Raw genomic sequence first — 18,419 nt, forward strand, 5'->3', positions numbered from 1 at the left:
AAACAATTCTAACAACACAACAGATTTTATAAAATGGTGGATGAAATAAATCAAAATGTGGCATGAACTAAAACAATCAGCTCCCAAGTCCCACCCCCGAAAGTTCCTGAACTTTGAAAAAGTACTACCCCGCAAGCAGGGACTTTCTGAGGGAGACGTTTTTACGCAGAACTTCATTTAGACCCTGGTTCCTTCAGTGGAATCACACAGAGTACCACCCTAAAGTCCCTAGTTCCCCGAGAAAATTCCTGTGGTGGAAACGCGGATATTGTTAAAGTGATAGTTCGGCCAAAAATGATATTTAACCCAAGCATTACTCGCCCTCAAGCCGTTCGAGATGCATATGTCAATCATGTTTCAGACGAACACATTTTCAGTTATTTTAGAAAATGTCTTAGACCCTTCAGTGGATATAATGTGAAGAAATGGGGTCCAGCTCCTTCAAGTCCCAAAAATGTGCATACAACATTCACAAAAATAATCCATCCAAAATATCTGACTTCCGGCAACGATCAACGTACGTTCACGGGTGATGGAAGTCGCCGTACGAGGTAGGACGTTAGCGTAGGAAACGTCGATCGTTGCCGGAAGTCAGTTATTTTCATTTATGAAGTTTTAAATATGTATATTTTTACAAAAATACTGCATGGATTACCCTCAGAAGGCCTTCGTTTATCCCACTGGAGCCGGATGGAGGACTTTTGTGAATGTTGTATGCACATTTTTGGGACTTGAAGGAGCTGGACCTCATTTCTTCACAATATATCCACTGAAGGGTCTAAGACATTTTCTAAAATAACTGAAAATGTGTTCGTCTGAAACAAGATTGACAAATGCATCTCGAACGGCTTGAGGGTGAGTAATACATGTGTTAAATATCATTTTTGGCCGAACTATCCCTTTAAGATGTTGATATAGAAACTGTTGTGGTCAAGTAAGCCTAATTCCCTGTTGCACTCTCTAAACTGTCTGGGTTCTGTACTGCTCTTGCAGTTGACTGCCGCCTTATTTGTTCCGACAAAATCACATTATTATTAACAAACATTTAGAAAATCAATCTTTGAAATTTGTGAATCGATTCGAATCAGTAGAAAATAGAATCGTGGTTCATATATATAATAGTGGTAGAGGGAAATATATATGTACATGTCTAAACTCATATTTCTGCTCTTCAGTGGATCTAGTTGCAGTTTAGCAGCAGGATTGGAGTCTCTGGGCTTGACAGACATTAGGACTCTGGTGCGTCTGATGTGTTTGGCTGCAGCAGGCAGAGCTGGACTGTCCACAGGCCTTGCATTAGGCCCCGGATCCTCTGAGCGCTCACGAGGGGCTAGTAAGCCTACCAAACCCATCTCTTGTTTAGCATACCTCAGTACCGCCGTCGGCTGTCTGGCATCAAACAGCCCCAGCGCTGCCAAACTCCTGGTCCAGCTGTGCACACAGGTAGCCAGATCTTCTCATGAATATCTATTAAACAAAGAGATGACAAAAAATCTAAATCTTTCGTCTCATCCTGCCTCTCTTTTCCTCTAGAATCTGATATCAGCTGCCACCGGGATGAATCTGACCACAGTAGATGATCCAATCCAGAGGAAGTTCCTGCCCAGTTTCCTGAGAGGAGTGGCAGAAGAGAACAAGCTTGTGACATCACCCAATTTTGTGGTGACCCAGGCACTAGTTGCCCTGCTTGCCGATAAAGGTGCCAGGCTTCGACACGGCTATGACAAAGCTGAACTGGAAAAGAGAGGTTGGTTAATGTCTTGCTAGCCGCTTGAGACTCCCACCACATTATTTACTTATTTGATTTTTTTTTTCCCAGTCATTTTGTTGTTTTTGTTTTGTTCGGTTAAATCTTGTAAATCTGATGCTTTATTTGTTTGTTTTTGCAGCAGGGGAAGTTGTTAGATGAAGCTTTGTTGTGTTTCAGTTCGAAAACCACGGCCTTTGCTGCCAATCACCACCATTTTAATTTCTCACTTTTTTTTCTCATTGTGTGTGTGTGTGTGTGTATCCGTCTGTGTGCATGTGTGTTTGTTTCTCTCACTCGCGGCCTGGCTTTGTTGTGCTCGGTTGTCACAGGGCTAATGTCGCCTCTCTATGCCCACCTCTCCTGTGCCCCCCTTGCTGTAGGCCCATTGGAGCTGGCAAATGCGCTGGCGGCGTGCTGCCTCTCGTCTCGACTCTCATCGCAGCACCGCCAATGGGCCGCGCAGCAGCTGGTACGCACATTGGCGGCTCACGACCGAGACAATCAGAGCCGCCCGCAGACCTTCGCCGACGTGGCAGGAGACCTGCGGAAGTGGTCTACTTTCAGACTCGAGGCCCACCAGAGCAGGGTATGATTCCCACAGCGCTGTTTGCTGCTTTTAACCGCACTGGATGGTTTTTGATGGTTATTTGGTCTCTTGCAGGTGATCACATGTGGGTGGTGTAGTAAAAAAGGACTTCTGGCTACTAGTGGGAATGATGGGACGGTCCGTGTTTGGAGCGTGACCAAAAACCAGTACACCCTGCAGCAGACATGTGTCTTTAACAAAGTGTGAGTTCCTCTCTTTCTCCTAATGGCCTGTTCTTCACCCACTGAAACGACTGTCTGAAAGGTGATGTTAATGGCCTTCTGTGTCTGTCTTCAGAGATGATACTTTGGAGGAGTGTATGAATAATCTTGGGTCACCAGGTGATCCAAACTTGGCTCCAGTGGCCTGGAGTGTCAGTGGGAAGTACTTGGCTGCTGCCATGGATAAAATAGTGAACATTTGGCAAGTCAGTGGTAAGTTGCTTACCATCACCACCATATAAACTACCGTTTATAAGTTTGGGGCCCATAAGATTTTTACTTTTTTGTTTTATGCTCAACAAGGCTGATTCGGTGCTCAAGAAACATTTCGTATTATCATGTCTAAAACAATTCCTCTGTTTAAAATTTTTGTGGAAACTGTGATACAATTATTTAAATTAGAAATCTTGTGTATCATTATGAACGTCACTTTTTATCAATTTAATGTGTCCTTGCTGAATAGGAGATTTAAAAAAAGATCTTACTTTATATTGGTACCATACCTGTTGTCAGCCAACATTTATTTCAGTATTGGTTGATATTGGATTTAATTGAGCTACTCATTTGCTCTATTTTTACATTTAGATTACATTTTTAAAAAATAATTTAATAACACTGTTAAATGTAATGTATAGCAAAATATCTATGTTTTAATGTTGTGATGCCTACATTCACTTGTAGTAGCTTTCAGTGTTTTGTTTTTCATTTAATTAGACAAAATGCAACAAATTGTATATATTTTAATATAGAAAATATTATTTGGCTTATCAGAATTGCCCAGAATTGTAATATCAGTGCATCACGATGATGTGTTTGCTCACAAGGTGGAAAGGCCTCATTGGACCTGCAGCCTCATTGGGTATCATCGTTGGCTTGGCCAGAGGAGGAGGCGGGGTCTCTGTGGGGTGGGGAGCCTCGAGAGCTGCTATTGGTGGGTCGCATGGATGGGACATTGGGACTTCTCGAGGTTCTTGATGATTCTGATATGCAGACAACTGAACTCCAACACTGCTTTAGGAAAGACGGTACTGACATTTTAAAAATCCATACTAATGCATGCGATTATACCGAGTTTGTTTTAGCTTTGTGAAACTGTTAACAAGATTTCTTTTGGGTACTTTTTTCATGTGTGTATCCATGTTTGGTGCTGATCTCTACAGTGGTTGTAATGCAAATCGCATGGTACAGTGAGGACCGGCCCTTTGCAGTTGGATATGCTGATGGAAAGCTTCTGATTGGCTCCAAGGAGCCTTTAGAGAATGGATCTGTGGTGGTTATTGATGCCCATAAGGTTAGAGTCATCATTACTCATCATAAACTGACACACATATAAAGAAGCATTCACATACAGTACTTTCACACATTCTTGTCTGTTAAACTGCTTCTTCACACAATAATTTTTACATTCACTGACAGTCAAATCTTTGTTCTCTCTTTGTGTGTTGTGACTGTAGGAAAGCATCAGTTCATTGCGCTGGGCTCCAGGTGGACAAGTGTTGTTAAGCTGTGCTAAAGAGGAGATTGTACGTCTGTGGATGGGGTCGGGGACAGGTTTGGGCCAAAGCTGGACATGTCTGCAAAGTATCGCCCACCCTGCTGTGGTCAATGCTGTTGCCTGGTGCGGTCTGTCTGGTCTAGGACCTAAACCTCTCAACATGTTTGCCACGTATGTCCAGTCAAACTATTACATAAGTGTGCTAAATCCAATAGGGTGGTGCATGACATATTTTTGTAGGGTAACCCGGAAGTTAGCATCACCCTGGTTCCCTCATCAAAAACCCAGTGGGATTTTTCCTGAATTATTGATGAAAAAATATTTAGTCATTTTTTACAAAAGGTTGAAATGATTAAAAATACCATATAAACAATAATTTGTGAAATATTATTATAATTAAAAATAGCTTTTTTATTAATCTATTTAAAATGTAATTTATTTGTGTTATGGGAGAGCAAAATTTTCACTTTACTTTTGATTATTTTAATGTGTGCATGTTGAAAAAGAAATAAAAAAGTGCCATCGCTTTGTATACAAGCAGTAGATATTTCAGTATATAGCAAAAAAAAAAACTTTTTTAATTGTATCATTATTAACGTTACTGTTATTGGTTTATTTTTTGGTAAATTTGCAATGTTATTTTTCCAATTACAGAAATCAAAACTGAAATGTTTCTAAGGGCCTTTTCACTCGTCACAAGCATATCATTATATTTTTCTGTAGTATTTTTAATCACTCATAAAAATGTGTGCATTGTGAATTATGTCCTAAAATTAAGAATATAGTAATTAAAACGTGTACTCTGTCTCACAGATGTTGTCAGAACGGCCTGGTATCTGTGTGGACTGTACCGCAGGACCCTTCGTCATACTCGCAGTCCAGTACTGCCTGCCCTGATGCATGGTGGGAATCAGAATCCAAATCCAAACTGATGGTAATGTGTCCATACATCTAAGCAATTTAAAAACCTCTGAATTCTGAATTATACTTGCTATCTGTTCTTCCCTATCCTTTAGAATGTATGTTTGTGTGTTTTTATGTGACTTTCCTGATCTCTCTCCAGCTAGAACCTCAGCGGAGTGAAGGAGCAGTGTGTGTGTTCAAGCTCCGGGGTCACATGAGTCCTGTGCGGACAGTAGCATTCAGTCCAGATGGACTGGCTTTGGTGTCTGGAGGGGTTGGTGGACTTTTGAACATCTGGTCATTAAGGGTCAGTGTCTGTCATGGACGCGTACACTTTATAAACGCATACAAACTTGCAATACTAACAAACAAACTTGAAAGTATCAATATAGTGTTTTCATGATGATACGTTTGTGTTGTCTGTTTATATGTGTAGGATGGATCAGTGCTGCAAACAGTAGTTGCAGGATCTGGAGCGATTCACAGCACAGTTTGGATCCCTGACGTGGGTGTAGCTGTCTGCTCCAATCGTTCAAAGGTAAAACAATCCTGAATTTTAGATGATTTTTGTTTATTGGGAGGATTTTTTTAATCAAATATCTAGAAAAGATGTTGCTTATTGGAGTCCTTGTTTGTTCTGCAGGATGTGCTGGTCGTTAATAGCTCAGCAGAGTTTATGGCAACCAATCACGTATTAGCAACCTGCCGCACGGCGCTGAAGAAGCAGGGTGTTGTGGGACTGAATGTGGCTCCATGCATGAGAGCCTTTCTGGAGAGACTTCCCATCATGCTTCAGGAGCAGTACGCATATGAGAAGGTACTCAAAACTAATAATTTTAGCAAATACTATTCACGGAAAAATGCTAAATGTAGAGATGTTGTTGAGGTCATTTCTGTTTCTTCTACCTGGTTTATTTTGGTGTGTTTCAGCCTCATGTGGTGTGTGGGGAACAGCTCGTCCACAGTCCTTACATGCAGTGTCTGGCGTCTCTGGCAGTGGGTCTGCAGCTGGACGCTCTTCTGTGTCATCCTCCTGTCCCACCTCATCTGGCCCACTGCCCACCTGAGCCTGGCTCCTCCCCCGCCCCCTTCCCCGGCTCCTGGGCCAGCAGTGAGTGGGCGTGGCTTCACTGCTTCTCCACCACCGTCAAAACGGCCGAGGCCCTTGTGCGCGGACACACCTTTCCTGAGTCTTTCATCGTCCCGGACCTGGAGCCCGTGGCTAAGGACAAATTAGCATTGCTTATGGTGAGGGTGATTTAAACATACACTTGTCCTGTGAGACTGCCATATTTAATGATTTGATTGTGAAAAATAAACTCTTGTTGATGATGGTCACAGTCTTTTCATCACACACAGGACAACAGCAAGTGGCTGTCTGGGATAGATGAGCAGATCATGTCGTGGGCCACTTCCAGACCAGAGGTGAAAGCAAATATAAGGGATAGAAATATATATTTATTAGGGCTGTGCAAAAATTAATTGCGATTAATCGCATCCAAAATAAAAGTCTGAGTTTACATAATATATTTGTGTGTGCTGTATATAATTATTTTGTATATATAAAAACCTATGCATGCATGTATATATTTAAGAATTATTTGTGCTTAAATTCTGTATATGTATATAAATACATAATCTATATTATATAAATATAAATATTTTATATACGAATAACACATTTTCTTAAATGTATACATACATGTGTGTGTATTTATATATACAAAATAATTATATAGAGCACACACAAATATATTATGTAAACACAGACTTTTTATTTTGGATGCGATTAATCGCAATTAATTTTTGCACAGCCCTTATATTTATATATATATTTATTAGGGCTGTGCAAAAATTAATTGCGATTAATCACATCCAAAATAAAAGTCTGTGTTTACATAATATATTTGTGTGTGCTGTATATAATTATTTTGTATATATAAATACCTATGCATGCATGCATGCATGTATATATTTAAGAATTATTTGTGTTTAAATTCTGTATATATATATATATAAATACATAAGCTATATTATATAAATATAAATATTTTAATTATAAATAACACATTTTCTTAAATGTATACATGCATGTGTGTGTATTTATATGTACAAAATAATTATATACAGCACACACAAATATGTTATGTAAACACAGACTTTTATTTTGGATGCGATTAATCGCAATTAATTTTTGCACAGCCCTAATATTTATGTCAGTCAATTTACATATATCTACCAAGGCTGCATTTGTTTGATCAAAAATACAGTAAAAACAATAATAGTGTGAATATTACAATTTTAAATGAGCAGTAATTTCTATTTGTAATGGCAAAGCGGATTACTTAATTTTTTAGTGTCACATGGTCATTCTAATATGCTGATTTATTGCTCAATTTTTATCTACATGTATATTATGTTGTTGTTATTATTAAAATTGCCAATTGTCTCTTGTGAATTTTAAGGACTGGCACCTCGGAGGGAAGTGTGACGTGTTTTTATGGGGTGCTGGCAGGCATGGGCAACTTGCAGAGGCTGGGCGAAACATTATGGTGCCAACTCTCGCTCCCTCTTTTTCTCAGGCCCAACTGGTATGATTGTACACACACAAATTTCTTTTGCAATTTTCAAAAGTTTGATATTTATAATATGCTGTCGGACAAATAAAATAAATACTAATTCGTGTAATTTATCATTTGTGTATTGTCAGGTTGTGTGTGGGCAGAACTGCACATTTGTGATCCAAGCTAATGGGACAGTGTCTGCATGTGGAGAGGGTAGTTACGGCCGCCTCGGACAAGGAAATTCAGACGATCTGCACGTCCTCACTGTTATATCTGCCCTGCAAGGCATGATGCAATCATACACAAACCCTGAAGGACTTTCATTATAGATGTTTACAAAACCCTGGAATAGCGATGTGATGCATTTTTGTGCAGGGTTTGTGGTGACCCAGTTGGTAACGTCCTGTGGGTCTGATGGCCATTCGATGGCTCTAACTGAGAGTGGTGAGGTGTTCAGCTGGGGAGATGGAGATTATGGAAAACTGGGCCATGGCAACAGCGACAGACAGCGCAGACCGCGGCAGATAGAAGCGTTGCAGGGAGAGGAGGTGGTCCAGGTCGGAAACGCACCTCTCACATTCACTCTCACTCTTTTAATTAATACACCCACCTAAGGTCTGTATGATGAGTAATGGTGTTTCCTACTGTGCAGATGTCGTGTGGATTTAAGCACTCAGCAGTGGTGACTGCAGATGGAAAGCTCTTTTCCTTTGGTAATGGAGACTATGGCAGACTGGGACTTGGAAACACTTCTAACAAAAAGTTACCAGAAAGAGTCAGCGCGCTGGAGGGCCACCAGGTCGGCCAGGTAAAACTGAGTAATAGCTACAGACGCACTTCATACATCCTTTATAGTGCTATTCAAAAGTCTTGAGTTCACTTGTGAAAATACTTCCCTTTTTTAATGTAAAAAATATCTACATTCTATAAATATAATGTATCAATTTATAATATAGTAGTAATAATAAATCATTTCATTTATCCTGCTGTAAATCATTTAAAATCTGAAACTTTGTTTATTTGTAGGTTTACATTAGACTTTGAATCGTAGAATGTGAACTTTTGAATGGCACTTCACATGTACACAATTTTATCAGATGTTCATTTTAACATCGGTGTGTGTGTGTGTAGGTTGCATGTGGGCTTAATCACACTTTGGCAGTATCGGCTGATGGAATGACCGTCTGGGCGTTTGGAGATGGAGACTATGGCAAACTGGGATTGGGAAACTCTACAGCCAAATCTTCCCCACAGGTACCACTACTGACACTACTATTTATGAGACAGCACCCTCACAAGAATACACAGTTAAGCATATTACATGTCATAAACTCTTGCTTTTTACTAAATTAAGTGTGTGTTTGTTATTTTTCCCAGAAAGTGGATGTTTTGTGTGGAATTGGAATAAAGAAGGTGGCATGTGGCACACAGTTCTCTGTTGCTTTAACCAAAGATGGAAACGTGTACACTTTTGGGCAGGGTAAGCCATGTGCAGACATGGATGCATACTTGTCTCAGTTCTATAAGCTGTCAAAGCATCCAATCCATTGAATTTCTTAATGCTTTTGCTTTTAATGTAACAGATCGCTTGATTGGTCTGCCGGAGGGTCGAGCCCGAAATCATAACCGGCCTCAGCAGGTCCCAGCTTTAACAGGTGTGTTTATAGAGGATGTGGCTGTTGGGGCCGAGCACACACTTTCTCTGTCTTCAACTGGAGAGGTTTACGCCTGGGGGAGCAACTCAGAGGGACAGGTGTGTGTTTACTAGGGGACTTAAAAACAATGGGAAAGATAATGAGTTTGTTATGTAATAACTGAACAACAACATGGTTTCAACAATTTTCATTTATTTTTTTTAAGCTGGGCTTGGGCCACACCAATCATGTCAGAGAGCCGACCCTCCTCAGTGCTTTACAAGGCAAAAACATCCAGCAGATATCTGCGGGCCGATGCCACAGTGCAGCATGGACTGCACCGCCTGTACCGCCACGTGCTCCAGGTACAGACACTCAAACAATGGCTCGCTTAGGCTTATTTTTATAAATAAGCTGATGTCATTTCAAGAACAAATGCACAGATCAAATATACTGATACTTTACACTTGTTTAGTTTCTAAATTGTTTAAGTTCACTTAAGACATGAGACATATTTTGATATTAATTCAACCTCTAATAATCATATAAGAATAACACGCATGTGCGTTATAGGTCGTAGTCACATCACAAATGGTGAATCTATCATTTTTTTCTTTATATTTAAAACATTTTCAGACATTTTTTTCTAAAAAAAAATGTAATGGATGTTATCTTTTGAACTATTGGCTTGAAAACAAACTGAGGTTTCTACCATTCTTTTATGATTTTCATGTTCATCACTATTTCAAAATAAGTGTTAACACGCCTTAGGAGTATGAAAATATTCTTGTTGCAAATTGCTAGATTATGGCTCATCTGTAATTTATTTTGAAAATCAATCACCAAGCTTTCAAATGATATATATATTGTCAATTTTAGTTTAGGATTAGTGTAGGATATAACTGTTTTAAATATGTTATGCCTATGGACATTTAAGGGGTTAAATGTGTGTATACGGTATGTATGGTTATTTTTTTGTGTGAATTTTTTGAATGAAAGATCAAAAGGACAAACAATGCAGATTTATTTTTTACAGACATTTTTTTTTATCATATTTACCAGGGGTGCCATTAAAGGGTTAGTTCACCCAAAAATGAAAATTAAGTAATTAATTACTCACCCCCATGCTGTACCAACCCCGTAAGACCTTCGTTCGTCTTCGGAACACAAATGAAGATATTTTTGATTAAATTTGAGAGCTGTATAACTACCACATTGGCTCCTAAGGGACTGCCTCTTGACGGCCCAGAAAGTCAATGAAGAAAATGTTTAAATATCCCAAGTGACTACCGTGGCTCAACTATATGTTTATCAAGCGACGCGAATACTTTTTGTGCGAAAAAACAAACAAAAATAACGAGTTTATTCGACTACTTCTTTTCTTCCTTGTAGGCCAGAACGAGAATTCCTTAGATTTCCACGACGCATGCGCGAGATTTGCGATCTGCTTACACCAGCTTACACTACTTCAGATCGCAATTCTCGCGCATGCGTCGTGGAAATCTATAAGGAAGTCTCGTTCTGGCCTACAAGGAAGAAAAGAAAAAGTCGAATAAACTTGTTATTTTTGTTTGTTTTTTCGCACAAAAAGTATTCGTGTCGCTTGATAAACATATAGTTGAGCCACGGTAGTCACTTGGGATATTTAAACACCTTCTTCATTGACTTTTTGGGCCGTCAAGAGGCAGTCCCTTAGGAGCCAATGTGGTAGTTATATAGCTCTCAAATTTAATCAAAAATATCTTCATTTGTGTTCCGAAGACGAACGAAGGTCTTACGGGGTTGGTACAGCATGGGGGTGAGTAATTAATGACTTAATTTTCATTTTTGGGTGAACTAACCCTTTAATTCTGACCACAACTGTATATATAGATAACATCTGTTAGGGCTGAAATAATAACAATAATAAAATGTAAACACATTGTAAAGCTGTCCAGTTAAATGATCGAGACTCCAATATAAATAAAAACTTTGTTGTTTTTTTTGTCCACATTCAAAATTTTTAAAACTCCTTTTCTGTGTGAAATGTTGTAAGCTTCACATGAATTTGACAGACCTGTTATCTGTATACTCATAAAAAAAATCATTTTTTTCAAAAATCATAATTAGACCCAAATAATTACAATTCATTCAGTTTTACCCGGTTATGTAACAAAACAAGCATAGGTGTGATCATCAGTTGTTGAGATGAATGGTGTGTGTGTTCAGGTTCATCAGTGCCTCTGCAGCTTGGCTTGCCCGTGTGTGTGCCTCCTCAATACAGTGCCCTAAGAGAGGTCAGTATGGAGGCTCTGAGAGCCCGACTGCGCCTTCTCTACCACTTCTCTGACCACATGTACTCCTCATGGAGACTGCTAAACCTCAGCCCCAACAACCAGGTATACACGCACTCAAACACTCACAAACAAATCATATTTGCATCGATTTATGGCATTACTTTGAGTCTGTTGGACAAAACCCCATGATCACGTTGTCATCATGACTCATTTCGATTTCAGAGCTGCACGTCACGCTATAATGCAGGTACGTGGGGTATAGTCCAGGGTCAGCTGAGGCCCCTGCTGGCCCCTAGAGTTTACACACTGCCCATGGTGCGCTCCATTGGTAAAACCATGGTGCAGGGGAAGAACTACGGCCCACAGATCACAGTCAAAAGAATATCTACACGGTCAGTCATGTTTTGTACAGAATTGTTGCCAGAACACTGTAAATTTAATTACTAATCTTTGCCTACTTTTTGTTAGAGGCAGAATATAAGAACATCTTCATTTTTACATGTTATTTTTTTCTCTTGTTTTCTCAGAGGGAGGAAGTGTAAACCCATCTTTGTGCAGATCGCTAGGCAGGTTGTGAAATTGAACGCATCTGATCTGAGGCTGCCGTCACGGGCCTGGAAAGTCAAGCTGGTGGGGGAGGGTGCAGATGATGCTGGAGGGGTGTTTGATGACACCATCACGGAGATGTGCCAGGTAAGGGTGATCCCGATTGTGAGCTATATAAACTAGGGCTATCAAAAAGAATGCGTTAATTTCTTCAATTAATATTTAATGCAATAAATGCAGCATCCTTATTTTTCCCTTGCTTGAAGTAGCTATGCTATGCTAATGTCTCCTCACATCCTTTGCCTAGTGTTATAGTATTTGTGGGTTCTGCTCAACAGCTTCAAAAATTAACAGAGCGGCCGACCGAGGAGGGTCCACAATGTAAAAAAAAAAATTAGACAGAAGGAGCTGATATTGACAAAGACAGAAACATCATAAAATTACTATATAGACCATTTTGCAAGATGTAAACAACACTGGTCCAGAAACACGAACTGTTTCAGTTTGTAACTGTTTTCTTTATTTCACATGTAAAGAAAAAATCTTAATGTTTGTTTAACTTTTTGATTCAGTTTTATATGTTCAGTTTTAAAACTTCTGGACCAGTTTTGTTTACATCTTGCAAAATGGTCTGTACACTATAGACCATTTCACAAGATGTAAACAACACTGGTCCAGAAGCACTTCCTGTTTCAGTTTTTTAACACTACATAAGAGCTGGGATAAAGTACAACCAACAGAACATTTAAAACTGAATCAAAAAGTTAAACAAACATCTTTAAGATGTTTTCTTTACATGTGAAATAAAGAAAACAGTTACAAACTGAAACAGGAAGTGCTTCTGGACCAGTGTTGTTTACATCTTGTGAAATGGTCTATATAAAACACAATATATTAAAGGCAGATCTAATTGTGAAATTACAATGGCTTTATTTGAAGATTGTTTTAAGTTCACTTAAATTAAATGTAAAAAAAAAAGTAAGCCTATTAAATGTTAAAAATGATGACGGTTAATTATATTTTAATGTTGAATGGATCTAATTACTTATTTCCTCCTCCTCAAAAAAAGAAGGAAAATCCATTTAATAGAGATATCCGTAGCAATATTGATATCGGTTGCTGCATTTCCATTACAGATTTGTGCAAAACTTTTGAGGCGTTTACATTAACCGAAGTTATGCAAGTAAAACATTTTTTTTTCCTCGCGTGATAAGTCATTCCAAAAATCATGGCAAAGGATTTGATAGTTTTATGTATATCCCAGCCACCGCACTAGCCATTATGTTATTTTATTTTTTTATTATTGCAAATTATCAAAACAGTAACACGTACAAGGTAACACATACAATCAGTGACGCACATCTACAATACAGAAGAATGGAGGAAAAAAACTACAAAAAAACGAACCATTTTTTTTAATCGAAGAAAGCATATTATCCTACTATTCTTTCCAAGGAAAGTCCCATATACTTGGCAGCAGCTGTATGAGGTGTTTCTGGGAGTTTCTCCCTTCTATCTGCCTTAAGGTCTTGATGAATTGTGGCATTTCTTTTGAATCCAGTATTCCAATAATACTTTTATCTTTTAGGAGTTTAACAAAGAACTCTTGTCTCGTCTTCTATCCAAACATAACGTGTCATCCTTAAAGAATGATTGACTTTTACTCATGCCAGGTGACATATAAATGTGAAAAAAAAACTGTTTCCATTGCTGTTTTGCGAAATATTCCTTTTTCGAATTGCCTGAAAAAACACCTCATGCGAGAATCATAAATATTTTGCGATTTATGGGATTTTTGGCAAAACCAATGTGTTTTCAATTTGCGCAATTTGAAGGGTAATGGAAACGCGATGATACTGGTACAAATAGTGACAAAAGTGCAATACATTTTTTTTTATCTATCAAGAGCACTCTTTTATTTTTCATGATGATTTTCATTTTGAATAGAGTGTTTCATTGTGGCATGTTGTTCTGTATAGGAGTTGGAGACAGGAGTGGTGGACCTTCTTATCCCTTCTCCCAACGCTTCAGCAGAGGTGGGCTACAACCGAGACCGGTGAGTGGCGACAGACCAATGTCTGAATAATGTATTCCACTAAACTAATAAACTAATCAGGTCATCTTGAACTTTGTGTGCCCTCAGGTTCTTGTTAAATCCCTCAGCCTGTCTGGACGAGCACCTGCTGCAGTTCAAGTTTTTGGGTATTATGATGGGAGTGGCCATCCGCACTAAGAAGCCTCTAGACCTGCATCTCGCTCCAATGGTGTGGAAGCAGCTGTGTTGTATTCCTCTCACCCTTGAGGATCTGGAGGAAGTGGATCTGCTCTACGTACAGACTCTCAACAGCATCTTGCACCTGGAGGACAGTGGCATCACAGAGCAGAACTTCCATGAGGTGGACTTGTTTTTACAGGGGACGTGCTCAGTTTAACTCCGTGGTTTTTAACCAGGGGGACAGGCCCTACAAGATGGCTTAAAATAACTACTAAATATTGATTTATGTTTCATTTAGTTTATTTTAAACCATATGTACGCTGAAATCGTATTTCTCGTAGTTTTTTCTCTCAACCAATGTAATTTTTATTGAAGAACCAGATTCTTCAGCTTTTGGAAAACCTGGATAAAAGTTTGAGCTTTAGACCTGGAAAAATCATTAAAAATATCTGAAATCTTACAAAGACATGGAAATATTTACAAAGAATATAAATGTTTCTAGTATTTCAAGATGTAATATATTTTATCAAATAGAACAAAATTGTAAGCAAACATATTTTTAAAACCCTTTAAACGCAAATGACTAGAAAAGGCACACAAATTCAGCAGTGATAAAAAGGTTAAACCCTTTAATAAAAAGTTAGAACATTCATTTATGAAAAATTCAAGGATAATAATTTCAAATTTTATTATTTTTATACATATGGTCTGTAATATTCATATTAGTATTTATAGTTTCTATGAGTTAAATGCACCCCTCCCTTTTTTTTTAACAGATGATTCCACTGGATTCATTTGTTGGCCAAAGTGCTGATGGCAAAATGGTCCCCATCATCCCTGGAGGAAACAGCATACCACTGACCTTTTTTAATAGGAAGGAGTATGTAGAGCGTGCCATTGAGTATCGCCTGCATGAAATCGATCGCCAGGTGTGTTAGTCAAAACGGGTGTATCCTTTCCTCATATATGTGTATCTACACCTAGAACATGACTTGTCAGCTGATCCTGTTATTCATCTCTTGTTTTGCGCGGTAGGTGGGGGCGGTGCGAGAGGGCATGTCCTGGATCGTTCCTGTCCCCTTGCTCTCCTTACTAACAGCGCGGCAGCTGGAGCAGATGGTCTGTGGGCTGCCAGAGATCAGCGTGGAGGTGCTGAAGAAGGTGGTCCGGTACCGGGAGGTGGATGAGCAGCAGCAGCTGGTCCAGTGGTTCTGGCAGACACTGGAGGAGTTCTCCAATGAGGAGAGAGTGCTCTTCATGCGCTTTGTCTCGGGACGCTCCCGTCTGCCAGCTAATACTGCTGATATATCCCAGAGGTTCCAGGTCATGAAGGTGGACCGGGTAAGAATGTTGCCGTGTTTTTATGGATGAACAGGCATTTGCGTTTTTGTACTAATGTTTATCTCTGCTCTCTTTCAGCCATATGACAGTCTTCCCACCTCTCAGACGTGCTTCTTTCAGCTCCGTCTCCCACCTTACTCTAGCCAACCCGTAATGGCGGAGCGGCTTCGTTACGCTATTAATAACTGCCGTTCTATCGACATGGACAACTACATGCTGTCCCGCAATGTGGACAATGCAGAGGGGTCTGACACAGATTACTGACCTTTATGTGCACACATAAATAGTGTACATTGTTAGGACTCAGTTTAGTATTCGGTGCAGGCTTTTATGATTTTTATGATTACATATACATCTTAAATGCATCAAGTGGTTTTATTTCACCTTTTATTTTTTAGCAATTTAGCAATGCTTGGGTGGGCCACACAATCTGTTTACACACATGTACACACGCGCACGTGTGTTGATTGTATATTCTTTCTCTTTAAACCACAGTCTTTCGCCACTATTCATTTTTTGGCTCTGCCTTCTTTTTCAGGATATTCTGCATGAAAGTGTTTTTATTTAAAAAAAATGTATAGAATGACAAAAAAGACAAAATATTGTACATTGTGTATAATGCTTCATTAGGAAATTGTTTTACATGAGTATCTGTATTTATTTGAATTTTTTTGAATCGCCTACACCAGATTTCTTATGTCAGATGCAATAAATGTTTGATCTGAAACTGGATTTTTGATATATTATTGGTCACAAATTAAAAAAAAAAAAATTAATAAGGGGGGAAAATATAAGTTTTTTTTTATTTGATACCTTTATTCATTCCATTAAATTGATCAAACACAACAAATCTTTTGTTACATGTTTTATTATTATTATTATTATTATTATACAAGAGCTGTTCTTTTGAGTTCTATTTATCGAAAAATCTTGAAAATTTCCTTAGCTTGATGGAACATCTTCCTTTCCTGAGCATCTGGACATAGGCCGAGAAGCCTCTCGCTGCATCCTGCGGTGGACATCCAACCCGGCCCCATCCAAGTGTGACGTCAGAAGCTACCACGCCCATGCCCAAATTGGACACATTCTCGTTAACATTTAAAAACAGGAAGAACTATCGAGAAGACTAGAAGACGAAGGTAACTGCGAAACAAAATGCACAAAACACACTTGCGGTTTTAGTATAAACACTGTTTAACATAGCCTAATACGAATGAGCTGTATGAGAATGAGATGTTAGCAGTACCTGTTGTAAGCTGCTCTTATCACTTTATTAGTAGTTTGTAATGTGTGCGGCTGATCACTTGACTAGCATGCCTGCTCCGCAATTAGCGCGAAAGCCCGCGATATGTAATACTAAGTAGCTAAACTTAACATTTCATATTTGACATAATTTTTTAGGTCATGTTAAACGAATGACAAAAAATAATCAGGCAAACTAATAGCCATTTTGAACTGAAAATTAGTATAAAAAATAGTAACGTGTAATGTAATAATTAGTTTACTGTCATTGTTGTGAGGGGACAAGAAACATTAAAGCCGTTTTCATCATTTTAGGCACATGAGTAATAATGAATGTATACATATTGAGAATATAATACAAATTGTAGCCTTTAGAACAAAGCTAAGTCTTCAGAGGGGAAGAGAAAGTGATGAAGAGACTGAGGAAAAAAGAAAGAGTGAGATGAGAGGTGAGGCTCTCCTCTCCTTTGACAAATCATCTACTGCCCACTGACATGGTTTTAAAGCAATTTCATATCCTTTTTTTAGGTCTTCAAACGTCTTGAAAATGCAAATATCAGATAACTAAAAAATGTGAAGCCCCTACCAACCTCAAATTTAGGACCTCTTTGATTATAAAGCCCTGTATTAGGCATACAAACAATAATAAATGTGTAGCCTATACATATTGTGAATGCATTTGATAAACTTAAAGGTATAGCGGAGGATTTTCTTTTTCCGGGTGGGTAGTCTATACTATTGGTCGATCTAAGTGTCAATCATTCTGGTGATATGTTTACGTAAGGCCGTCGTACGTGCTCGTCCCTATGTAGTTTTCACTTTCAGGTGTATTATGTCGGAGTTGCGATTTCAGCCATTCCTTTGAAAATGGCTGAGGGTCGAAAGAGAAAAAAAATGTATACGAAGTGTATGATAAGAAGAGAAAGGCCGCAGAATATTGAAACAATACCAGAGTGATTTTGGGTGAATATCACACGCTGGTGTGCGCTAAAAGCACAGGTTGGGCTTCTCACTGATGCCGCAGTCGCGAAGATTCTACTAGACAGGTAAAGTTTGTCATGCTATTTGGAGAAATCCATTTAAAATCACTAGTAAAAGTTAATGCAAGCTACTTGGCATAGCAATGCTAGCCCTGGCACAAGTCATGCACCGCATAGACACGGTAAACATCTCAATTTGTCTAAAGTAGCCTTTTGACCAAAATGGTAAATAATGGTATCACGCTGAAATATTCTAAAACCTTGCGTGTTCATGTGTTCATATTCTAAAACCTTGTGTGTTTATTATTACACAAATGCAACAAGCTACTTCTCCATAAGCAACTATGTATAAAAATAACTTATTAATACCTACGTATTAACAGTGAGACATATTAGGTTAAGGACCAACGTAATAGCACTGCTTATATGTTGCTATGTAACGTAATTGCGATTTGCAAAATAGTTTCCTCAGATCGTATTTTGTGTGATACAGGGTTGGACATATCATGTCTTGAGTCCTCGGTCACTCAATCGATCAGTATAATAAGTAAATAAAACACGGAAGGGCATTTGACATGTTGTCTTTTTTATGAATTTTTTTGAGTTAGTTTACAATTTGCAACGTAATTGTGCAAGGCGTAATAGTAGGTTGTGTTGTGTTTGTGC

At 38.7% G+C, this 18,419-nt stretch overlaps 1 protein-coding gene across 9 annotated transcripts in view; it reads left to right on the top strand.

Annotated features, from left to right (window-relative positions):
- herc1 (HECT and RLD domain containing E3 ubiquitin protein ligase family member 1) overlaps nucleotides 1–16,263 on the top strand; it is a 46,932-nt gene extending 30,669 nt beyond the window's left edge. For 5 of the 9 annotated variants that reach the window (XM_039662824.2, XM_039662828.2, XM_039662829.2 and 2 more), the window contains exons 49-78: nucleotides 1,176–1,443; nucleotides 1,534–1,747; nucleotides 2,080–2,336; nucleotides 2,412–2,539; nucleotides 2,634–2,770; nucleotides 3,382–3,582; nucleotides 3,718–3,848; nucleotides 4,012–4,223; nucleotides 4,866–4,986; nucleotides 5,116–5,262; nucleotides 5,392–5,493; nucleotides 5,599–5,772; nucleotides 5,886–6,203; nucleotides 6,297–6,380; nucleotides 7,421–7,546; nucleotides 7,666–7,804; nucleotides 7,895–8,076; nucleotides 8,172–8,327; nucleotides 8,651–8,773; nucleotides 8,897–8,999; nucleotides 9,103–9,272; nucleotides 9,380–9,518; nucleotides 11,362–11,531; nucleotides 11,652–11,821; nucleotides 11,957–12,122; nucleotides 13,955–14,031; nucleotides 14,119–14,371; nucleotides 14,967–15,119; nucleotides 15,226–15,531; nucleotides 15,610–16,263. In XM_039662824.2, the coding sequence (XP_039518758.2) occupies nucleotides 1,176–1,443; nucleotides 1,534–1,747; nucleotides 2,080–2,336; nucleotides 2,412–2,539; nucleotides 2,634–2,770; nucleotides 3,382–3,582; nucleotides 3,718–3,848; nucleotides 4,012–4,223; nucleotides 4,866–4,986; nucleotides 5,116–5,262; nucleotides 5,392–5,493; nucleotides 5,599–5,772; nucleotides 5,886–6,203; nucleotides 6,297–6,380; nucleotides 7,421–7,546; nucleotides 7,666–7,804; nucleotides 7,895–8,076; nucleotides 8,172–8,327; nucleotides 8,651–8,773; nucleotides 8,897–8,999; nucleotides 9,103–9,272; nucleotides 9,380–9,518; nucleotides 11,362–11,531; nucleotides 11,652–11,821; nucleotides 11,957–12,122; nucleotides 13,955–14,031; nucleotides 14,119–14,371; nucleotides 14,967–15,119; nucleotides 15,226–15,531; nucleotides 15,610–15,795 (5,113 nt within the window). In that variant the 3' untranslated portion in view covers nucleotides 15,796–16,263. The remainder of the gene's footprint in view (nucleotides 1–1,175; nucleotides 1,444–1,533; nucleotides 1,748–2,079; nucleotides 2,337–2,411; nucleotides 2,540–2,633; nucleotides 2,771–3,381; nucleotides 3,583–3,717; nucleotides 3,849–4,011; nucleotides 4,224–4,865; nucleotides 4,987–5,115; nucleotides 5,263–5,391; nucleotides 5,494–5,598; nucleotides 5,773–5,885; nucleotides 6,204–6,296; nucleotides 6,381–7,420; nucleotides 7,547–7,665; nucleotides 7,805–7,894; nucleotides 8,077–8,171; nucleotides 8,328–8,650; nucleotides 8,774–8,896; nucleotides 9,000–9,102; nucleotides 9,273–9,379; nucleotides 9,519–11,361; nucleotides 11,532–11,651; nucleotides 11,822–11,956; nucleotides 12,123–13,954; nucleotides 14,032–14,118; nucleotides 14,372–14,966; nucleotides 15,120–15,225; nucleotides 15,532–15,609) is intronic. The other 4 variants (XM_039662826.2, XM_039662827.2, XM_039662831.2 and 1 more) reach the window with 3 other exon arrangements.
- Nucleotides 16,264–18,419: the final 2,156 nt, after the last annotated feature.

This window comes from Pimephales promelas, chromosome 1 (assembly GCF_988280905.1).
Source record: "Pimephales promelas chromosome 1, fPimPro1.hap1.1, whole genome shotgun sequence".
Lineage (NCBI taxonomy): Eukaryota > Metazoa > Chordata > Actinopteri > Cypriniformes > Leuciscidae > Pimephales > Pimephales promelas.